The following is a 21242-nucleotide window of genomic DNA, read 5'->3' as shown; positions in this document are numbered from 1 at the left end:
TTGTGGTGAAGAGAGAGCTGAGCCAAAAGGCCAAGCTCTCGATTTACCGGTCGATCTACGTTCCTACCCTCATCTATGGTCACGAGCTTTGGGTCGTGACCGAAAGAACGAGATCCCGGATCCAAGCGGCTGAAATGAGTTTTCTCCGTAGTGTGTCTGGGCTCTCCCTTAGAGATAGGGTGAGGAGCTCAGTCATCCGGGGAGGACTCAGAGTAGAGCCGCTGCTCCTCCACGTCCAGAGGAGCCAGTTGAGGTGGCTCGGGCATCTGGTCAGGATGCCTCCTGGACGCCTCCCTGGTGAGGTGTTCCGGGCACGTCCCACCGGGAGGAGACCCAGGGGAAGACCCAGGACACGCTGGAGAATCACAGGTTCTCTGTGTGTAAATTAAGGTTTTAGAGTCAAAATCTGGACTTAAATCTGATTGAGGTGCTATGCTGGAAAATCCTGGAAACCCCGTCTGCTACTGGTCCTTGTTCTAATGAACATCTGTGTCAGGCACATGGAGAACCGCTAAAGCTGACCACTAAAACACTTTCCTTTGGATAATGTTGGTGAATTCTAGCCAAAAACCCACTGAGGACGCTGGTGCCGGGGACTCGGACTCAGCAGGAGAGGTTCTGATGTTCTGGACGATCGGATCAGAGGAATGAGGCAAGTGAGGTCAGCAGTTAATTAACTTTTTACAGTAAACTTGAACTCCACATGTTAAGACGGCAAATGGGTTCCACCAGATGTTCCAGTTTATTTATGACGCGCTAGTTCCCAACATCTCATCAACATCTCAACAACATCTCAACAACATCTCATCAACATCTCAACATCTCAAGGCTCTTTCCAAAGCTCCAGCAGCTCCTGCAGACAGGTTGCTTCAGAGTTTCCCTCTCAGGAAGCCAGCAGGTTGCATCCAGTCACTGACCTGCAGCCTCAGAGGACTCTCATGGCTTTGCAGCAATCCCTCATACTGAGCATGCATGAAGCGACAGTGGAGAGGAAAACTCCCCTTTAACAGGGAGGAGAACCTCCAGCAGAACCAGAACCAGCTCGACCCACTGGGGGTTTCTTCCCACCTGGTGTCCCGTGGTTCTGTCTCCTGTCTTATTTGGTCTGATTTTCTTCTGTGTGATCTCCTCATGTTGGCTTCTGGTCCGTTCTGTCAGAACTCTCTGGATCAGCTGCTGTTCTGGGTTCTGAGTCTTCATCATGATAGTTCCTTTCTTTGGTGATTTCCTCCTTGTTCTCACCCTTCCACGTTCTTTGGCTGGTTCTGTTTCTTGTTTCTCTTCCTCCGTTCTGAGCCTCAGTACCGGCAGCTTTTCCTGCGGCTGCTTCATCTTCGTCTCAGCGCGGCCCTCAGCCTGATGAAGGCTTCTCTCCAGAAACGAGCTCACTCCTGATGAAGGCTGTCTCTGGGGGGCTGGTGGAGGAGAGGAAAACAGGGATTAGAGACAAACGAGTTCAGTTTAGTGAGGTGGAACCCCCTCCTGCGTTTCTCGTTCACATTCTGTGCTCCCAGCATGCAGAGAGGCGCCGGGCCTGCTGACAGTGATGAAACGCAGCATTACCTCCTCCTCCTCCTCCTCCTCCTCCTCCTCCTCCTCCTCCTCCTCCTCCTCCTCCTCCTCCTCCTCCTCTTCCTCCTCCTCCTCCTCCTCCTCCTCCTCCTCCTCCTCCTCTGCTCGCTGCTTCCTGCTGTGATTTACTTCCTCCATCTGCGCGCCTCCTATCAGAGAGGCTGGCCTGGAAACACGATAAGAACAAAGCTCATCAGAACACATCTTGTTTAAGCTTTTATGGCCACTTCATCTCCTGCTCTGCTGGTTCTCTGTGTGCAAACCGTCCTCCTTCACTAGGATGTAGAACCTCCTTCAGTACCCCGTAGAACCTCCTTCATTAGCCCATAGAACCTCTTTCAACAGCTGTAGAACCTCCTTCATTAGCCCATAGAACCTCTTTCAACAGCTGTAGAACCTCCTTCACCAGCATATAAAACCTTCAGTACCGTGTATAACTTCCTTCATAAGCCCGTAGAACTTCCTCCAACAACCTGTAAAACTTCCTGTAGAACCTCCTTCAGTAACCTGTAGAACCTTGTGCTGTACCCCGTAGAACCTCCTTCAGGAACCCGCAGAACTTCCTGTAGAACCATCTTAAAGTCAAAATCATCCGTCCACCACCATGCTTGATAGTTGCTCTGAGATGTTCAGGTGATCTGCTGGGTCTGGTTCCTCCATCATGGTTCCTCTATCATGGTTCCTCCATCATGGTTCCTCCATCATGGTTCCTCCATCATGGTTCTGTCCATACCTGAGACCTGCAGACTCGGAGGTGGAGCTCCGGGGTTCTGCTCAGTTCTCTGAGCTTCCCGCTCTGACGTCGGGCTGAAGCTGCTGAGATGTTCTCCTGCTGGAAGCTGCTGAGATGTTCTCCTGCTGGAAGCTGCTGAGATGTTCTCCTGCTGGAAGCTGCTGAGATGTTCTCCTCTCTGCAGGAAGACGGATCTCAGATGGTCTGGAGAAGACCATGGACCCCAGATGAAGATGGTCGCTGGTGTCTGGCCAGCTCGGCCTGCTTGTTGCCTCGGAGCAGACCTGCTCATGTTGATCATGACTAATTGATGTTCAGCAGCTCCTCTGATGTTCTCAGTCTAAATCCTGAGGAATTATCATTCATGGCTTCCTGGTTCTGCTTTAGTCCTTGAATAATTTATCAGTAAATTTTATCTCCTGTTCTGCTTCAGCTGAGGTTTGTAGCCTGTTTCAGACCTGCTGAAGAAAAGATGTGGTTTTCATTCTGTCCTCTGTTCAGATCTAAAAGAAGTTCTTAAAACTTCATGAACTGGTGACCTTCATCACTTCTGTCCCTCTCCTCTTCATCCCTCCATCCATCAGGGACATAGAGGCTTTCTGCAGCCTCGCTAATCACCAGTACTGTCCTCCTTTTCTTCACCTGAGCACCTCGTTCATCCTCACACTTCTTTTTCTCCTCCTGTCTCGTTTGCATAATCCTCTGGGCGCCAGCCGTGAAGCAGAGCAGAGGAACAAAGAAAGCCGGGGATGAAGATTTATCCCGCCTGCGTTCACATCTCATCGGTCTGTAAGAACCTGGATGGAGAATGGGGAAAAAAAAAAAAAAAAAAAAAGAACCTGGATGGAGAATGGGGGGGGGGGGGGGGGCATAAATGTTAATGTTTCCACACCAGGAAGGTGGGACTTTCTGCTGCAGGTTCACTCACTGAATTCAGCATGTCCACGTTCCTCGGGGGTCAGTGAATGCAGCATGTTCACATTCCTATGAGGTCAGTGAATGCAGCATGTCCACGTTCCTATGGGGTCAGTGAATGCAGCATGTCCACGTTCCTCGGGGGTCAGTGAATGCAGCATGTTCACGTTCCTATGAGGTCAGTGAATGCAGCATGTCCACGTTCCTCGGGGGTCAGTGAATGCAGCATGTTCACGTTCCTATGAGGTCAGTGAATGCAGCATGTTCACGTTCCTATGAGGTCAGTGAATGCAGCATGTTCACGTTCCTATATGGTCAGTGAATGCAGCATGTCCACGTTCCTATGGGGTCAGTGAATGCAGCATGTCCACGTTCCTCGGGGGTCAGTGAATGCAGCATGTTCACGTTCCTATGAGGTCAGTGAATGCAGCATGTTCACGTTCCTATGAGGTCAGTGAATGCAGCATGTCCACGTTCCTGTGACATCATCAGGGGAGGCAGATCATCCGCTATTACCATCTAATGTAGAACAGATTACTGGTTCTGCTGGAGGTTCTCCTCCCTGTTCCTCTCCACCATCGCTTCATGCATGCTCAGTATGAGGGATTGCTGCAAAGCCATCAACAATGCAGACGACTGTCCACTGTGGTTCTACGCTTCTCCAGGAGTGAATGCTGCTTGGAGAGACTTTGATGCAATCAACTGGTTTCCTTAGAGAGGAACATTTTTGACCAATCTGCATAATATGATTGATTTTGACTTTGTAAAGAGCCTTGAGATGACATGTTTTATGTCTATATAAATAAAAAACTGTAGTTGAATTAAATCTGTGTTGATGAAACAGAGAATCAGAGATAGAAATGGATGAAAATAGCAGCAGATCTGGTTTGTTAGAAATGAAAACAAATAGAGAAACAGAACCTTTTGGTTGTTGGGTTTCTAGGTTCAGGGGGTTCCTGTTTGGGTTTCTAGTTTCTCCGCAGTTTGTCTCCGTCACGTCTTCCATTCACAATCAGCACACCTGTCCACACCTGTCCACATTTGTCCACACCTGTCCTCAGTCAGAGATCGCACTGCTCAGCATTTATGCCCCACCGTCTCCTCAGCTCTTTAATCCTGGTAATTAGCTTCCTTTTCCAAGCCTTGTTCCTGATTAGTGTGCATCCTGATTGGGTTGATGTTAAAGTTTTCCTCCAGCTGGTTCCCACCCTGCAGAGCTTTGGTGGTGATGCTGGAGAACTGCAGACTGCAGACATGTCTGATGTTCTTGGAGTAAAATCCGTTCAGAAGTCTGACACCATGTCTGCGTGGAGGAAGAGGGAGAAGGCTTGTTTCTGATTAGAAACCTGATTCAGTTAAACTGCACCAGACTGGATGTCTCTGATTATGTCAACACTAAACACGTCCTCCAGGTTCACAGTTGAAGTCCGGGTTCAGTTCCCCTCCTGCAGGTGACCATCACACCTGATGTCAGGACCACAACCTCCTCCTGCTAACTTCAGCAAACATCAGCAGCCTGGAACATGAAGAACCCTCAAAGCTACAGAACCTGAAATAAATCCATTATAAAGACAGGAGCAGAGTCAGAACCTCTGTCCACCTGCCGGTTCTGGCCTCAGGTTCTGTCTGACCATTAACCGGACCGCGCTGGTGTGAGCAGCTCAGTGAGGGAACGGAGGATTAAAGCATTAAAACAGAATCAGCATTCCTCTCTGCTGCTAATCCCAGGAAAAGCAGCCAAGAGCAGAAGGCAGAGGTGGAAGAAGTTGCTCCAAAGATCCAAAATGTATTTCCACATGTTCAGCCACCTGGAGGAGAAACGTTCTCCGTCACTGAGGAGAGAGGGAATCAGAAAGAACCGCCTGGACGCAGCTCTGAGGAGACAGCAGAACATCTGAAACCTTCTTCAGCTGCTCTGAATGGAGATCTGCTGCAAGGTTCTTCTAGCAGGGACAGTTTGGGAAGTTCTGCCCAGGACCAGAGACCTTCTGCAGGAATTTACTGCAGGGTGTAGGAGTTCTGGTTCTGGACTGATGGGTCACGGACTCGGGTAAAGCAGGAAGAAGGAGGTGCCAGGACTAAACAGAACCATCAGGAGCAGAAGGAGGTGAAACAGACGTCTCCGTGTTTCTCTGGAAGGTTGAGACTTTTCTTCAGCAGGAAGAACATCCTGGGTGGAGAAACATTGCAGAGGTTCTGTGGTAGTGTTCTGTGTTCTACTGAGCAGATCTTCCAGCAAACATCTGGAGACGTGGTCTGATCCATCACTGCTCCCAGGTTCTCCTGGATCCGCTGCTGAGCGAGTGTCTGAGCAGCAGAACCGGGTTCTGTCCCCAGATCAGGTAGAAATGATCAGATGTGAAGAACCCAGCAGCTTCCAAACTTCAGGAGCAGCAGCTTGGCCTGCTTTCTGTTGCCATCTCCAGGGCCTCTGGAGGTGTGACTGTGAGATTACAGCGAGGTCACGTGACGTCTGGCTGCCGGTGGACGTTGGGGGGGGGGGCGATGATGAAACTGTGGGTAACCGTCCTGCAGCCTCTGCACATTAATCCAGGCTGATTTGCGCCTGACAGCTCGTACCTGCACATCTGAGCGGTGCTGACGGATTCCTCTGCTCTTGGCTCGGTTTTCTAATTATCTGCTGCCCGGCCTCCTTCTCGCCGCCTCCTGCTCCTCTGGATGGATGACAGGCTTGTGGGGGTGGAGGAGGATTAATTAAGAGCAGCTTGGGGACTCAGTGGGTCTGATAGATGACGGCCTGTTTGTGTTTATGAGAACCTGTGGTTCTGTTTAACGCTGCTTCAGCTGCACAGCGCCACCTGCAGGAGGTACATGTGGGGAGAGAAGCTGGCCGCTGACGACGTCCACCATCATCTCATTAACCTCCTGCTCTGGAGACGTCAGTCACAGGTTTCCTCCCCGCTGAAGTCAGAACCTCTGAGGTCCAAAGCCGGACCAGACTGCAGACTTGAAGCGGTCCTTCTCGGTCCTTGGACCGTTAAGCGCTGCGTTCTCCAGACGATCCTCTTTTCTGCAGCTTTAGGGAACAGGAGGGGAATGAAAGGAGCTTTTCACTGAGCAGATGATCAGCCTGACAATAACATCTGCACCCAGCCCTGCTCTCTCCAACTCATCCTGAAGATACAGAGACTTCCTCTTGGTCCTGGTCCAGGGTGGTTGTGATGGAGATCTGGTGAGCCGGCTCCTCGGTTCTCCTCGGTTCTTTAGTTCACAGGTAGTTTGGTTCTGTTTCAGGTAACACTGATGTTTTAGAGCCTAGGGTCAGCGATCTTCTCAGGATCTTCTGGCTCATGTTAGGGACATAAGGTGGTCCTCATTACTCACCGTGGAGCACGAGGAACCAGCAAGAACCTCCACAGAGTCTGCAGTGGATCATTATTATGAGGACAGAAAATTAGGGTTCTGGACAGAATAAAAACAGCTTTATTGTCCCACGATAACATTACAGGGAGGCAGACTGACATGAAAGAGCTGAACAAGAGAACCGGTTACCTGAAGGGAAAATACTGCAGAACTATGAATAAATAGTCCTGCATATTCAGATGGTCCGTCAGTGATGGAGTTTATCCTCCAGTCCTCTCTCCCAACACCTGCTCTGGGTTCAGAGGACGTCCCAGAACAGAACCGGACCTCCTAATGGGTTCATCCTGCATAGAACATGGCTGAGGCCTCCATGGTCTCAGGTCTGTGGACTTGGTTCTCATTTTGGGTTCTTGGTTTTCTGTATTTCCCTGATTGTTCAGTTTGTGCCATTTTCTTTCGTTAGTGTTGACCAGCAGCCATATTGGCTCTTGTTCACTGTTCTCGGGTGTTTTTTAAGCTTCCTTGTGTTCTTGTGTATTTCTTAGTGTTACCATTTAGTTCATGTCATTGTTTTCTTATTTATTCCGTACTAGGAGATACATTGTGTTAGTTTCTTCCTCGCTCTCCTCCCTGTCTGCACTGATTTATTCCTCCCTCTACCAGAACCAGTTAATTAGTGGATCCTGTTCACCTGTGTTTCCTCATCCTGGCTCACTGCCTGCACCTGTGTTCTCCACTATTTCAGCCTTCGCTTTGTCCGTGTCTGTCACTGGGATCTTCTGTTCGCCTCCTGTTCCTCTCCTAAGTTCTGCTGGGCTCTAAGTGGCTGTTAAGCCTTTAAATTCACAATGCTGCTTCCGGGCCTAAGTCTGAACTTTTTTCTGAACCATGACAACCACAGAGGTACAGAAGGCCGGCAGGAGCGCCCCCTGCAGGCCAAGAGACCTCAGCCTCCTCAGCAGGTAGGTTCTGCTCTGACCCGTCCTGTAAGAGCATCGGTGCTGTGAGTCCAGTCCAGTTTACGGTTCTGGTGAACACCCAGGTACTGAAGAGAGTCCTCTATCTCCACATCAGCTCCCTGGATGTTCTCCTGGGTCAGTGAGGTGGTTCTGGACCTGAGAAGGTTTCCCTGCATTTAACCTGAGGTGGTTCTGCTGGTACCGGTCCACAAAGGATGCAGAATCATCTGGGCCACAGACACCATATTGGTTTCAGGAAGTCTGAGGCAGTGCTGGCTCCACCTAAAACCATCTCACCAAGGAGCTCCACCAACCAACCAGACCAAGAGATAATCTACAAAGATTATTGGTAACATTTCAGACAGAATTTATGATAACTTGATTCTCAATCAAAATTATTATATTCAGAAATGTTAATTCTGAAGCCCTAAATAAAGTTGTTTATTCCACAAACTACTGAAATCTGTTCATTTTTGAGCATCTTCACGTTGTTAATTCAAAGCCTTAATATCTATCTATCTATCTATCTATCTATCTATCTAGATATAGATAGATATAGATATACCACACAGTTATGCTGAGACATAAACGCTCTCTACTGTGGCTCTGTAGAAGTTCTTTAGCAGCTTATTGGGAAGTCCAGACCTTTTCAGGTTCCTGAGGAAGTCGTTGTTGGGCCTTCATCACCAGGTGGAGGTGTTCACAGTCCAGGGGAGGTCCAGTCTGTCTCCCTTCAGCAGGGACCGAGCTGTTTACCCATGGTTCTGGTTAGGACTCTGACTGTCTTTGTGGGGAGGACAGCATCAGAGCAGAAGTGGATGTAGGAAAGCACAGACCATGTGTAGCTTTCTGAGTCAGTGCATCTGTCAACACATCCCAGTCAGTGATTCCTAGACCATCCTGTAGCTGAGCAGACCTCCTCAGTCCAAAGCTGGTTCTGGTTCTGCAGGTCAGTGGCTTGTAGGCAGGAATCAGCTCCACTGTTATGGTTACAAATAAAGCTTTCTGGCAAAGAAAACAGCTGAGCGGACGCCATGTCCCAGACTTCTGTTGGCTGGCAGCTTCACACATTCTGCATTTGGGTCGGGGCCGACTGCGTCCAGGTTCTAAGGTTCTGAGGTTCCAGCTGTCAGGATGACCTGACCGGGTTTCCTGTCTCTGTAACTCTGACAGGAAGTTTAGCTCCAGCTGTGCTTCGCTGTTCCTGGAGCAGGAGCTGCTGCCGGGTCTGTGGGACAACCTTCACTTTCCACAAATGTGAAAAATCACAAGAAATATGATTTAAAGGTAAGGAACTAATTTAATGTCCACCATGGGCAAATAAAGGAAATAAAGGAAATAAAGGATGTGCGTGCCAGTGGTAAAACCCCATAGTTACACCCTGAATCAGTCATGAAAAAACAAGCCAACCTGATCTAAACTTATAGCTCTAAAGATTTTATTATTAATAATCTCATAAACAAATGACTCATTAGATTGAAATAAATGCAGCTCTTTTTAAACCAGTGAAATAAAAAGGGAAATCTGCATGCGGTCAGTCAGGTGTGTAATTCATCTCCTGCGTGTCTGTTTTCTGCCCACAGGATTTGATCTGCTGTCAGTCTCTGCAGTCGCTGCGGCTGATCCGGTCCAGCACCAGAACCCTGACTGCTGGGTGGCATCCAGCCAGCTGGAGAACCTCTGCAGCCTCTCACATCTGCTCTTCTCTCTTTGCTTAGGAAACCTCTAAATCCTGCGTCATCAGACGGTGCAGCCTGGCCAGCGCTCTGTCTGGGTCAGAGATCCTCCTCCTGCAGGCAAACCCTGTTCAGTCTGGAGGAACCCAGATTTAACTCTGGGACCAGCTGGCAGGCACCAGCCACCCCAGAGAAGACGTTTGGCTGATTCAGCAGAACCTGAACCGGGTCATCGTCCCTGGCCGTTTGGGTTTTCTTTATTGTTGTTCTTTATTATTGTTGTTCTTTTTGTTATTTATTATTATTATTGCTAGAAAGGTGTTGCCATACTAGAGGGTGAAGGAGTCAGGGAGTTCGTCCTGTAACTGGTTGGTTGCTGGTTTGATGCTCCAACCGTCTCAGTGGTTGTGTCCTTGGGCCAGACACTTCACCCGCATCACCTGCTGGTGGTGGTGAGAGGGTCGGGTGGGGCTGGTGTACGGCAGCCTGTGTCAGCGTGGCCCAGGGCAGCTGTGGCTGCTAGCGTAGCTCACCACCGTCAGGGTGTGAATACTTTCCTTCGTGTTTAGATTCTTTATTCTTGTTCATTCTCCGCTCTTCCCTCAGCATCTCAGCTCGCTTTCATCCGGCTCTCAGCATACAAACCATGACACAATGTTGCCATTAAACAAGAAGGTTGTGGGTTCAAATCCTGTGTTCTCTCAGGGTTCTTCCTCACATACTGGGTCTCTGGTCTAAATCCCCTCAGGTGAATGTTACAGGCTGTCTGTGCTGTGATGGACTGATGTACCCACTGGATCCTGAGGCTCCCATCAGCCCCCTGTGAGTCTGCAGGGGTTCAGCAGGATGTGTGGATCACATCACACCCTCAGACCGACCGGGCTTCATCATATCTAGCTGTGAGTCCAGCAGCTCTCTTCCTCCTCCTGAAACTCCTCATATTACACTTTGCCTCATGAACACAGACGCCCAGACTGACTGAAAGTTAACCTGAGTGAAACAAACACACCTACATGGCTGCAGTGAGGATGACAAAGTGCTGCCGTCCCTCTGAATCTCACTGCTTCCCGCTCTGCGTCTGTCAGACGGACTGGAGACCTGGACAGAAGCAGTCCTCCTCACGGTCACCTCCCACACATCGCTGCTAGATCAGCAGAGGAAACAAGGCAACAACCTGGACCTGCTGCAGCCCTCTTCCTGTCTGCTGTGGCCAATTACAGAGCAGGCCGTCTGGGACTCCACCAGAACCAGTGTGTGTGTGTTTCAGCCACTAACGTGCAGCCTCGGCTTATATGGAGGTCAGGATCTCTACTTCCTCTGAGCTGCAGCTTTGGGCCACTTAAGCCTCAAAGTTAGGGAGGAAGTGTGTGTTTCTGAAGAAGAAGCTGCATGCTGAACCAAATGTAGCTGGATGACTGTCAGCCTCTGATGGCACTCACTGACGGATGTTCTGCTGCTTTTGCGCAGGTTTACTGCAGAAGCTCAGAAACCTGGAGGAAATGTTCTGTCTGTCTTAGACCATGCAGGGTTTGCAGAGCGTTGTTTCCAGGCACGAGCAGATTATGAGGGCGGTGCCTCTGACCTAGCTCATACTGCCTTCCCCTCGTCTAGGACTCTCAGGTCCTCGGTTCTGGTTGGCGGTACCAGCAGGAGCCCGTCTTAGAACCCGAGGAGAGCGAGCTGTTCCTGCAGGAGGCCGTCCCTTCGCTGCACAGCCTCACAGACAGCTGACGCCTTTAGTTATTGTCTCTGCTGCGTTAAATACCTGGTTTCTTTGAAGACCTTTGTGGTTTTTATGTTGGTGAAAGATGCCATAGAATTATGTTTATACTTTTATTACTTACTTGCAGCATTTTCTCCATTAGTGGCTTCATCTAGGAGAGAAACTCAGCTAAGCGTTTACTAACCAGCATTCTACAGTCATTGTTAACAAGGAGCTGTCAAAGAGGATTACTGAGAATAAATTTCACAGATGGATAAGGAAGCAAGATGCTGCCTAATAAAGGATTTTTTCATCAGCAGAATTCAAAAGAATTTTAATCATGTTTGAATTTAAGTGAAGATAATTGTTCAGCCGTAGTTTGATTTCTGACAGACAGCTGCTGACTTCACACAGTTAGTAGATCTCAGACTTTCAAAATGAGCAACACAATTTTCATCTGTGTAGAGGTTAAATAACACATTGTTATAGCATTTTAGGATGTCACCTACAGTATAAATTACAATAAAAGCTGAACCTTGAGGTACCCCAAAAGACAGCGGTGCACTATCCAAGTAAACCTGACTGATACAAACCGTAAAAGACCGTTCTGATAAATAATGAATGAACTAGTTTACAACACAATGCCAGAAATACCAAACAAGTCTCCGTCTGTTCACAGGACAGCGTGATCCACGGTGCCAGAGGCCGTTAAGTCCAACAGAGGTGGCTCAGAATAGAGACCAGAGTCAGCACTGAGAAATGATGAATTATAACTAGTATCAGAATTTAAACATTTGGTGTGCTGTTAGTAAACTCTCCTTTAAAAGTCACACAGAGAATTAAATACAACATTCCTAATTTTAATCAAATAAGGGGATCACTGATGAACGAAGCTGCCATGATGTTTTTGCTCTGTATGATATTTGCATGTAAGCTATTGCGTAACCAGCTGGTTGACAGATGTTACAACCCTGACGCCAACAGAGGGCTACAAAACAAGCATTGAACATTTTGGATAAAAAATGTTTATTTATCACCACTGTAATATTTTATTATTTTAAAATGCTTGTCGTATCTATAGAAGCTAACATGAAACAGGATGACAGCATCACTGGAGCCCTAAGCAGAGGAGATTATGAGTTACTGTGAGGAAAACTGCATTTGGTTAAAATCTTCGTTTATATGAGGGCTGGGTGCCAACGTCTGTTAGGAAGACTTCAAGGTTTACAACATTCAGAAAGTATCTTAAGGACTGCTAAGGTCAACTCATACTGGTGAGCATGTTTTATAAGAACTCAAATGGACACTTAGAGCATGTGCAAAGTTTAATAAAATGCTACAACTGCTCTTTTGAGTATATTAATTCTGCGTTATTGCTCCTGTCTGTCATCGTCCGGTGTCTTATGTTTCTATTATTTTAAATTTAATGTTAACATCAGCCTGTCCAGGGACCCCAGATGGAAATTAACCAGTGGCTTCAATCTGGCATATTTACACCTTACATGTCTTTAATATGTACTGTCCCTTTTTAAAGAAATAAATAAAATTGTAATTTTCATCATCATCATTTACTTGCAGCATTCAGTCCTCCTGGACAAACGTGCAGCGACAGCCGGCAGCATGCATGAAGCGACAGTGGAGAGGAAAACTCCCCTTTAACAGGGAGGAGAACCTCCAGCAGAACCAGAACCAGGCTCAGTGTGAACGCTCATCTGCCTCCACCCACTGGGGCTTAGAGAAGACAGAGCAGAGACACAGAAAGCTCAGAAGCTCACATTGATCCAGGAGTACTTTCTATGTTAGAGAAGACAGAGCAGAGACACAGAAAGATCAGAAGCTCACATTGACCCAGGAGTACTTTCTATGTTAGATGGTAATAGAGGATGATCTGCCTCCCCTGATGATGTCACAGCTAACAGAACAACAGACCAGGTGTACCTTCTATGGTAGAGAAGACAGAGCAGAGACACAGAAAGCTCAGAAGCTCACATAGACCCAGGAGTACTTTCTATGGTAGAGAAGACAGAGCAGAGACACAGAAAGCTCAGAAGCTCACATTGACCCAGGAGTACTTTCTATGGTAGAGGGTGATGGCGGAATGGCTCCATGGGCGGCGGTGCCAAGGAAACACAGCTGACTGATGGATCGACTCATTTGAAACATTTCAAACTGGATTGGGTCATGATGGTTGGACTTTGTTCAGATTGTTGTGGAGTTATTCTGTTCTCAGGCTCCAGGGTTGATCTCCATTAAATTATGAGAACCCATTTGTTTTACTTCATCAGATGTTCCAGCAGCCTGAGGAACCGATACAAGGAAGCTTTGGACCCGTCACTGGATGCCTACAGGCGGTTCTGAAGGTTCTCTGTGGGTTCTCCAGTCTATTCGTTACACGGAGCCTACAGGGTACTACAGAAGAATACTACAGAACCTGTTAGTAGCTGTAGAACGGGTTTATATTCTTGGTTCTGTGGCTTTAAGAGTTGAGACCTCAGCAGAGCGTTTAGTGGAACGGTGGATGGACGTCTGCTCCCTCCTCCTTTCATCCCTTCTAAGATTGACTTCCTGTGGGACAGAAGCAGGTGGGATGAGGTCTTCATTGACCTGAAAGGTAAAGGGAGCCGAGTCTGATGTGGAGACGTGGGAGAAGTGGAGGTGATGGTGGTCCTCCATCATGAAGGTAAAGGTGGAGCAGCTTCAGGCTTGCTGCAGGTCTCTGCAGGACACCAATGTGGACACGTCCTTCAGCTTCAGAGAGAATATCAAAGTGCAGCTCACGTTTTCACCTCTCAGATGTTGGTTTGATTCCTGTTTGCAGACGGAGAGCTGATCGATACCAGGTCAGATGATAAAACCACTGGCTCTGTGCTCCACATGCTGATGTGGAGCTAACGATCTCACCAACTGAAGCTTTAGGATGACTAAGCTGAGACGAAGGTGGGAAAACAAATCAGCACGGTCCTCAGTCACAGCTCTAGCAGAAGGGAAAAGAGCTTTTTATTATCACAATGCTGTGTGGAGGTTCTACTTTATCTGGACCTAAAGTAGTTGATGGATTTTCAGGAGGTGTTCTGCAGCAGAACCTGAAGAACGGAGAAGCTGATGAAACCGCAGCTTCAGACTTCTGCTCTGCTCTCTGATGTCTGTGTGACACACAGGAAGGGATCCTGGATCTGCTGCTGAAGCTTCTCAGCAGGGACAGGGCTTCAGAGTCAGGGAACATGGCCAGTAGGTCCGGGTCATCACTGACCCAGACTAACCATCACTGACCCAGACTAACCATCACTGAACCAGACTAACCATCACTGACCCAGACTAACCATCACCGACCCAGACTAACAATCCCTGACGAGACAGTCAGCTACCTGACAGATACCTGGGGGACCTATGTCTTACCATGGCAACACGTGGCTGAATTGAAGGTCAGTGATTCAGACTAACCCTAACTGCTGGACCAGAACGGTTAAAATACCAGAACCTGAAACACTGAAGGCTGAGCCCAGAGCATAGCTAAGATTTCACAGATGGCAGAAATAAAACTGAATGAAGGGGTGAACATGTTCAGCGTTCCCCCACAGTGGCCTGAAGAATCAGAACCAGGTGTCAGAAACACCTGATGGCAGATGGGGGGTGGGTTGAGGATTACTTTCTCCCACTGGGTCAGGACGGTTTAGAGAGATTTCTTTGCTTAATAATTACAGTCATCATTTGAAAACAGCTTTTTGTTCCAACTCAGCTTGTCTTTGATTTCAGCACCTGTTTGATGAACTGAAACATTTAAATGTGTCAGAAAATGAGAAAGAGAAAAATGTTCTGGGGGTGAATACTTTTCTGTGTTTGATTCTGCCCTGCTGTTGGTTCACTCTGGCGGCGGCTCGTTAGGCTAACGATAAACTCGTTAAGCTAACGAGCTGCACCTGTTCCCCTGCCTGGATAGCCTCCTGCTGCCAGATTATTGGCAGCTGTAAGGGAGTCGCGTCCAGCTCTCTCTGCCTCTGCACACCTCATTGTTTGCTGGGTACAACCTGGACTGTCTCAGGACCAAGAACCTTGGTCAGCTTTCACCCCCCTGGTTATGTGTGACTCAAAGCCTGACAGCCGGACCTGTCTGCAGCCTCGGCTCTGTCCACCGGGGCCCTGTCCCCCGGGGCCCTATCCCCCGGGGCCCTGTCCCCCGGGGCTCTGTCCCCCGGTCATCACGGTGGACAGGGCCGAGCTGTCTGCCTGCACCTTTAACATTTTCTTTTTAAATCAACTTTTGAAGTGCAACCATGTTTCTGGTTTGAATGTGGGGTTCTCTGCCTGCTCTGGTGTCACAGGCCGTCACATTTGGACCCTGTCTGGCCAATCAGCGCCGTAACTCAGACACCAGGGACAAATGACGCGGACACTGGAAGCGGCTTGTTAGTTCTGTCCATTCCTTTGAAACAAATCTTATTTGGTCCTCAGTCTGTAAATGATGTTGGTTCTGAGAGATTTTATCGCGTCTATTTTGGTCCAGCCTCCTAAAATAGATGGAAATCTAAAAGGAGCTGCCGACTAAAAACAGATCAGTGCAGTCGAGTCTCTAAATAGATCCTTCTGCTCTGATCTGCAGCGTGCCGCTGAGTTCTGGTTCTGCTCTTTAAGGTTTCCAGACGTCACGGACCCGTCCTTCAGGTATCATCGCTCTCAGCTCTGCAGAAACGGAGCACAGCACCAATGTGGCTCTCACTGTTCTCTTATGATGGAAATAAAGAACATTTGTCCAAAGGGCCGTCCTTCTTCTCGGAACCACATTTACCATCAGAGGTCTGTTTGCAGGTTGAGCTGAGTTGGGTCGGCTCTGTGGCTGCGACCTGCTTCAGATCCAGAACCATCTGGAACCTTCTTGGTTGTGAACCTCTGAGCTCTGACGGTTACGTTTCACATTAAAGAACCTGGATGGTTGGTTCTTTAGAACCAAAGCTGCAGTCTTCAGCAGATGTCCCCCTCCTTGCTGAAGTGGACACTTACAGGGGACGTCCTCAGTCTAACAGTTCAACACAAGCAGTCCAATGAAATGTGTCCGCTGCATTTAACCCCGCCCTCAGGAGGCAGGGCCACCACTGAGCGGCCCCCCGGTACCATTCCTGGTGCTTCTCTGGTTCTCTGGGCCACAGGACACCTCCTCGTCTGATGGGTTCCTCCTCAGGAACCTAGAAGAACTCTTAGGTCACCATTCCTGACTCATTGGTGTTGGTTCCTCTGCAGCAGACTGGCAGAACCTTCTGTGGGCTTTGGGTTGGTGCTGTAATTCACTTTGATGCCTGGACTCCAGAGGGAGGCGTGTGAATCTTTGCGGGTTCTCCGCTGGTCCTCCATCATGAGCAGAACAATCTGACCTGGTCACCAGAACCACTTCTTATTGTCAGCAGAACTGAAAGGTCCGCCTGTCTTCACCTGTAGCCTTAAGGTCTACAGGTGAACCTCTAAACCAGGTAACATTGATGCTGTGAGCTGTTGCAGGTTTGATCAAACCCAGCTCTGACCGTTTCATCTGAAGCAGAAAAAAGACCCTCAGAGAAGATCTGACCTGTTTCTGCTCTGAAACACTGAAGCTGTAATGAACCTGATCTAAACGCTCTGCAGGCCGTCTGCCATAAACACCGCGCTGAATAAACCCTGCTGCACGTTCATCAGCAGCATGGATGGTAAACGGCTTCTTCATCACGTCTGATAACCTGTGAAGGTTGCTAGTTTGAGTCCAGGTGGTACATCAGCTCCTTGTGATGTCTGGGACCTTCAGACCTCTGAGCATTCAGGAAGACGTCCTGTTTAGTGGTTGTTCTCCTCTTTGCCGTGGTTCCACGTGTCTCTGTGGTTCTGCAGGTTCTGCAGGTTCTGCAGGCCTCCCTGGGTTCACAGCTGCTCTGAGATACCAGCTGAACTTCCTCCTGGTCTCTGTGTTCTTCAGCCCAACTCCAGTTCTTTACTTACAGTTAAAGCTAAATTAGAAGAGCTTTGGTTGCACTGAAGTAAAAATACCTTCAGACACGTTGTCATGCTGGGGTTCCTTATCCTGTCACATGACCTGGACCTTCAGCTGATGTGCTCTAAAATAGCTCCTGGATTCTGTGAAACTAATTATTTCCCTGCCGCCTGGCCTCGGCTCTGCATCTCTAAAGATAGAACCCGCTCTGTCCGCTTCATTCACATTCAATAAAACAGCCCACCTGTCCACATCACCTGACCTCCTCACTCACCTGTGCAGCTGCTCCTCCTGTAATTACAGCCGGAGGACCTGCCTGTCGGTCAGAAGAGGCGAGCAGTGGAGGCATAATCTTAATCTTCCTCTGATTTATGAGGATGAACGTTGTGCTGCAGCTCAGCAGAGACACAGGAGGGTTTCTCCAGCGGATCATCAGGATATTTCTGCTGCTCTTCCACATCAGCGCTCCCTGCATCTCCGCTTTATAGAGCTCATCCTCCACAGTCACGTCTTCTTCAGCGGGCCGCTGCTTAAGAGCCTCTCAGCCATCGCACATCTGAAGGGTTATAAAGAGGATTATTTGTTTTTCCGACTGATTTATGTTCACGATTTAAGCAGAAAACTGATTTGAGTGGAGACGAAGAGAGAGAAATGAAGCGGAGGAAGAAAGAGGCATTAACGAGGGCTTTGTTCCAGTAAACATGCTGTCTGCTGAGCAGCTTTGATAAACCGCAGCAGAAACTCCCACGAGTCACACTCCAGCGGACGATTCAATGATCTTTACCTTAGTCTGCATCTGGAGACGCTTCAAGCTCAGAGCAGACAAAGAAAAGATATTTGATGGGAAGTTTCAGCAACATGGTGCAGTAGAGCCAGGGAGTCATGGTCCTCTGGTCTTCTCCCAGTGGGACCAAACACGTCCACAGGAAGGTGTCCAGAAGACCTCCTCCTCCTCCTCCTCAGCACAAACCCAACATCTCCACTGGCTGCTTTCAGTCAGGAGGAAGCAGCTCCTGCTTAGAACTGGTTAGAACCAGAACAATCTGTGACCCAATGCTGCCTTTCAGGTCAGAGGAGCTTTTCCTGGACTGGGTCTAGATGTCAGGACCTCATCCTGAAGCAACTGACCAGACAGCTGCAGCTTTTCAGCCAACATCTCACGGTTCTTTGAGTGGAATCGGGTCTTAGCTTTCTTTGGGTCAGAGTCTGTGCGTTCTAGCTCTATGTTGTTTTACAGTTACCTTCTTTCAGTGAAGACATCTGTGGCCTTCAGCTCTTTGGTTTCTTCTCTGTGGTTCTGCAGGTCTTCAGTGTTTGGGTCTCAGAGGGATTCTTCTGTGAGGACAATAACTGCAGCGATGTCTTCATGCTGTCAGCTGCAGACGTGCTGAGGCAGAGCAATCGTATTTCATCCATCCTGCTCCTGCTCCCCCCCCACGCTGCATAAACTGACTTATCCAGGCTTATGAGCAGAAATCTATAAGCAGCAGCAGCTCTGATAAATGATCACTGTTTGATTTCCTCTGATAAAAGTGGCTGATGAAGCCTGAAGGCCGAGAGCTGACAGACAGCCGACCAATCACAGCGAGCCGGGAGCAAATTTACATGAAAGCTGTCATCATGGAAAAACCCTGAGAAATGTGACCCCGCCCTGCCGGAGCGTCCTGATGGTCCATCATGTCTCTGATGTCCCGCTCTGTGAGAACACCCTCAGGACTTCAGGTCTTCCTTCTTCATCAGGACCTGTCAGCGCTGACGTCTGGTCCTGGGTCTGCTACAGAGGTGAGAAGGTAATCAGCATCTCTATCAGAATCCTGCAGTAGAATCTGAGGCTGGTGTCCATTAAACCACCATGATGCCCACGGCGGAGCAGAGAAAGACACAAATCCTTTTTTATGGGTCCTTCTTCCACCGCATCGTAAAGCAGCTCCATCTGGAGCCGTTCCCATCGCTGAGTCCATGAATCTGGCTTCCTACTGCTGGACAGGGTCTCCAGAACCTCCAGAACCTCATCAGAACCTGGTCAGAACCTGGTCAGAAGGTCTGAACAGAGCCGAGGCGCCATGCTGAAGCTGAAGCTGATGTCAGAGCTCCCACAGCCTGCTCCCAAATTATTTACCGCTGCTTCCTCCTATTAGTTAATAATTCATTGCAGGAAAATGGATGAAAACTGTTTATTTAGCGCAGCAGCTGCCTGATTCTGATGAATTACTGATGAAGCTGTTCAGCAGTGTGGGCTGCTTTCAAAAACCCATTTTAATATTCCACACCTAGAAAATACAAGCAGGCAAGAAAAGCCAAACGTGAGGCAGCAGCTGCAGCCGTGTGCTCCTCATAACGTTTGTTAGCAGGTGGATTCTGCTGGATGGAGAACCTCCTCGCTGGTGCTGAGGGGAACAAGGAGGTGCCAGGCTGCTGGTTCTGGAGGTTCCTGGGAGGAGTGAAGGAACATCTCTGTGACAGATCCACCTTCCTCTCTGTGGTCACACCTGGCAGGTAAAACCCCTCAGGCTCCAGCTGTGATTGGCCGGCCACCACAGATGCTGAGCAGCTGTTACCTGAAGCTGCAGCAAAAACCTCCGTTAGATCCAGAAGAACCGAGGAGCCAACATGGACCTGGAGGACCAGGAGGAACGTCTGAAGAAGAGTGGAAGGCGGGAAATAAGGAGCTGATCGGCGTGAAGAAGAGAACTCATGATTTCATTCTGCCTGATGAAGAATCTCCTCTTCTCCTCTTCACCTCCTCTTCATCTCCTGTTCTCCTCTTCATCTCCTCTTCTTCTCCTATTCATCTCCTCTTCACCTCCTCTTCATCTCCTCTTCTTTTCCTCTTCTTCTCCTTTTCACCTCATCTTCATCTCCTGTTCTTCTCCATCCTCCTCTTCACCTCATCTTCTTCTCCTTTTCATCTCCTCTTCTTCTTCTCTTCTTCTCCTCTTCACCTCCTCTTCATCTCCTGTTCTTCTCCTGTTCTTCTCCTCTTCACCTCCTCTTCATCTCCTCTTCATCCATCTCATGTCTGTAGCAGGTGACGCTCCATGATGGTGTCTCTCCTCCAGAGCAGCAGCAGGTGGTAACGCTTGCACCAAGGTTCTGTTCTGGTTCTGTTCTGGTTCTCTTCTCATCTTCTTGGCTGTTTGTTCGGAGCGTTTCTGTGGAGTTCTGTTCTGCTTTTATTTTCATTCTGGGTTTTATTGCAGCTGATGCTCATTCAGGTAACTCACCTGTTTTTAACGACTATTGTTTTTAATTGTCTTTTGCAGGGCCTGGTCTACCTGCTACATGTTTCTGGGTTCCCTACAGCCTCTGAAGAACTCACTGTTAGAAAGGTTTCATCCTGATTTTGTCTTCTTAATATCATCCAGTTTTATTTTGTTTTAGTCTTTTTTTATTCTGGTTCTCTTTGATTCTAGCTCAGATTTTTCATCCTGGTTGTTCTATAATTCTATCCTGTCTTCATCTGTTTTATTCTGATTTATTTTGATTTATATTCTGGTCACAAAGAAATTTTTTTTCTTGTTTTGTCTGAGTTTGACGTATATTTTTAGTTGTGATATCATCTGGATTTTATCCTGATTTTATGAAGACTTCACTCTGGCTGGTGAGATGAAACATCTCAGCATCTCTGCTGGCCCTCCAGTCGTCCCTGGCCTCTAATTGGCCCCTGATTGGCCTCTAATTGGCCCCTGATTGGCCCCTGGAAGTTCCCTGACTGGCCCCTGACACACCCCTAATTGGCCCCTGATTGGCCCCCACTAGACTTTCAAAGCTGACTTCATCACAGAACGACTGAATAAAAGCACAGAGGGAGTTTTTATGTGAGAAAGCTGAAGGGAAGCGGCCATAGACCTCTTTCAGTCAGACGCTCTGAGTTCTTTAGCTCAGAGATTTAGGATCAAAGTGACACCTCCTATTCGCCGTATGATGGGGCAGTGAATGCATCATGATGCGTTTGTTGAACTCTTTGATTCTGAGCCAGTAAAGAGTCTCTCTGCATCTCCCCAAACTGAGGAGCATCAGTGACTGTTCTGCTGGACAAACAGAACCAGACTTTCTGGATCTGCAGAACTGAGCAGATGATGAAGGAGTTGATGTTTTCTGTTTATCTTCGCGTTCTTCTGCTTCCAGCTCTGCCTGCAGAGTCCCTGCAGGTTCTGGAAGTGGACCAGGTGTTAAATGTGAAGAAGACACATTTAGATCACTGGGTGATGAAGATATTCTGCCTCAGCTGTGGGTTTAAACAACATTCACTGGGTTAAATGGTTTCTGAGGTGAAGAGAACAAACCTGGCAGAAGATCCACAGGAACCACATTGTCCGCATTCTGACATCTGGCAGAACATAAAGGAACCAAACCTCTGTTGACCCTCAACGAGGATTCTTTCACCGAACCACAAGAAAACACGGTAACC

The 21242-nt window shown here is 48.4% G+C and overlaps 1 protein-coding gene across 2 annotated transcripts; it reads right to left on the bottom strand.

Annotated features, from left to right (window-relative positions):
• Positions 1 to 290: 290 nt before the first annotated feature.
• On the bottom strand, positions 291 to 21200 carry LOC118566627. 2 transcript variants are annotated; one of them, XM_036149313.1, is made up of 4 exons: positions 21118 to 21200; positions 17106 to 17387; positions 1651 to 1738; positions 291 to 1415 (listed from the first exon to the last, which is right to left on the bottom strand). In XM_036149313.1, exons 2-4 carry the CDS (start codon positions 17304 to 17306, stop codon positions 958 to 960), a joined length of 747 nt encoding a protein of 248 aa, XP_036005206.1. In that variant the 5' UTR covers positions 17307 to 17387; positions 21118 to 21200; the 3' UTR covers positions 291 to 957. The 2 variants fall into 2 exon arrangements, with proteins under 2 accessions (XP_036005206.1, XP_036005207.1); XM_036149314.1 differs by lacking the exon at positions 17106 to 17387.
• Positions 21201 to 21242: the final 42 nt, after the last annotated feature.

Source organism: Fundulus heteroclitus, chromosome 17 (assembly GCF_011125445.2).
Source record: "Fundulus heteroclitus isolate FHET01 chromosome 17, MU-UCD_Fhet_4.1, whole genome shotgun sequence".
In the NCBI taxonomy this organism is placed as follows: domain Eukaryota; kingdom Metazoa; phylum Chordata; class Actinopteri; order Cyprinodontiformes; family Fundulidae; genus Fundulus; species Fundulus heteroclitus.
Note: the sequence above shows the minus strand (reverse complement) of the source record. Positions and strands in the feature narration are given on the sequence as shown.

Bases quoted from the DNA above. Each gene is read 5' to 3' on its own strand.
- LOC118566627 (XM_036149313.1), bottom strand. From the start codon at position 17,306: ATGCAGGGAGCGCTGATGTGGAAGAGCAGCAGAAATATCCTGATGATC. The intron at 1,739-17,105 runs GTGAGTGAGGAG...TCGTGTTTCCAG, and splicing joins CAGGAGGAGCAGCTGCACAG to GCCAGCCTCTCTGATAGGAG. The intron at 1,416-1,650 runs GAGGAGGAGGAG...CTCCTCCACCAG, and splicing joins AGGAGGAGGAGGAGGAGGAG to CCCCCCAGAGACAGCCTTCA.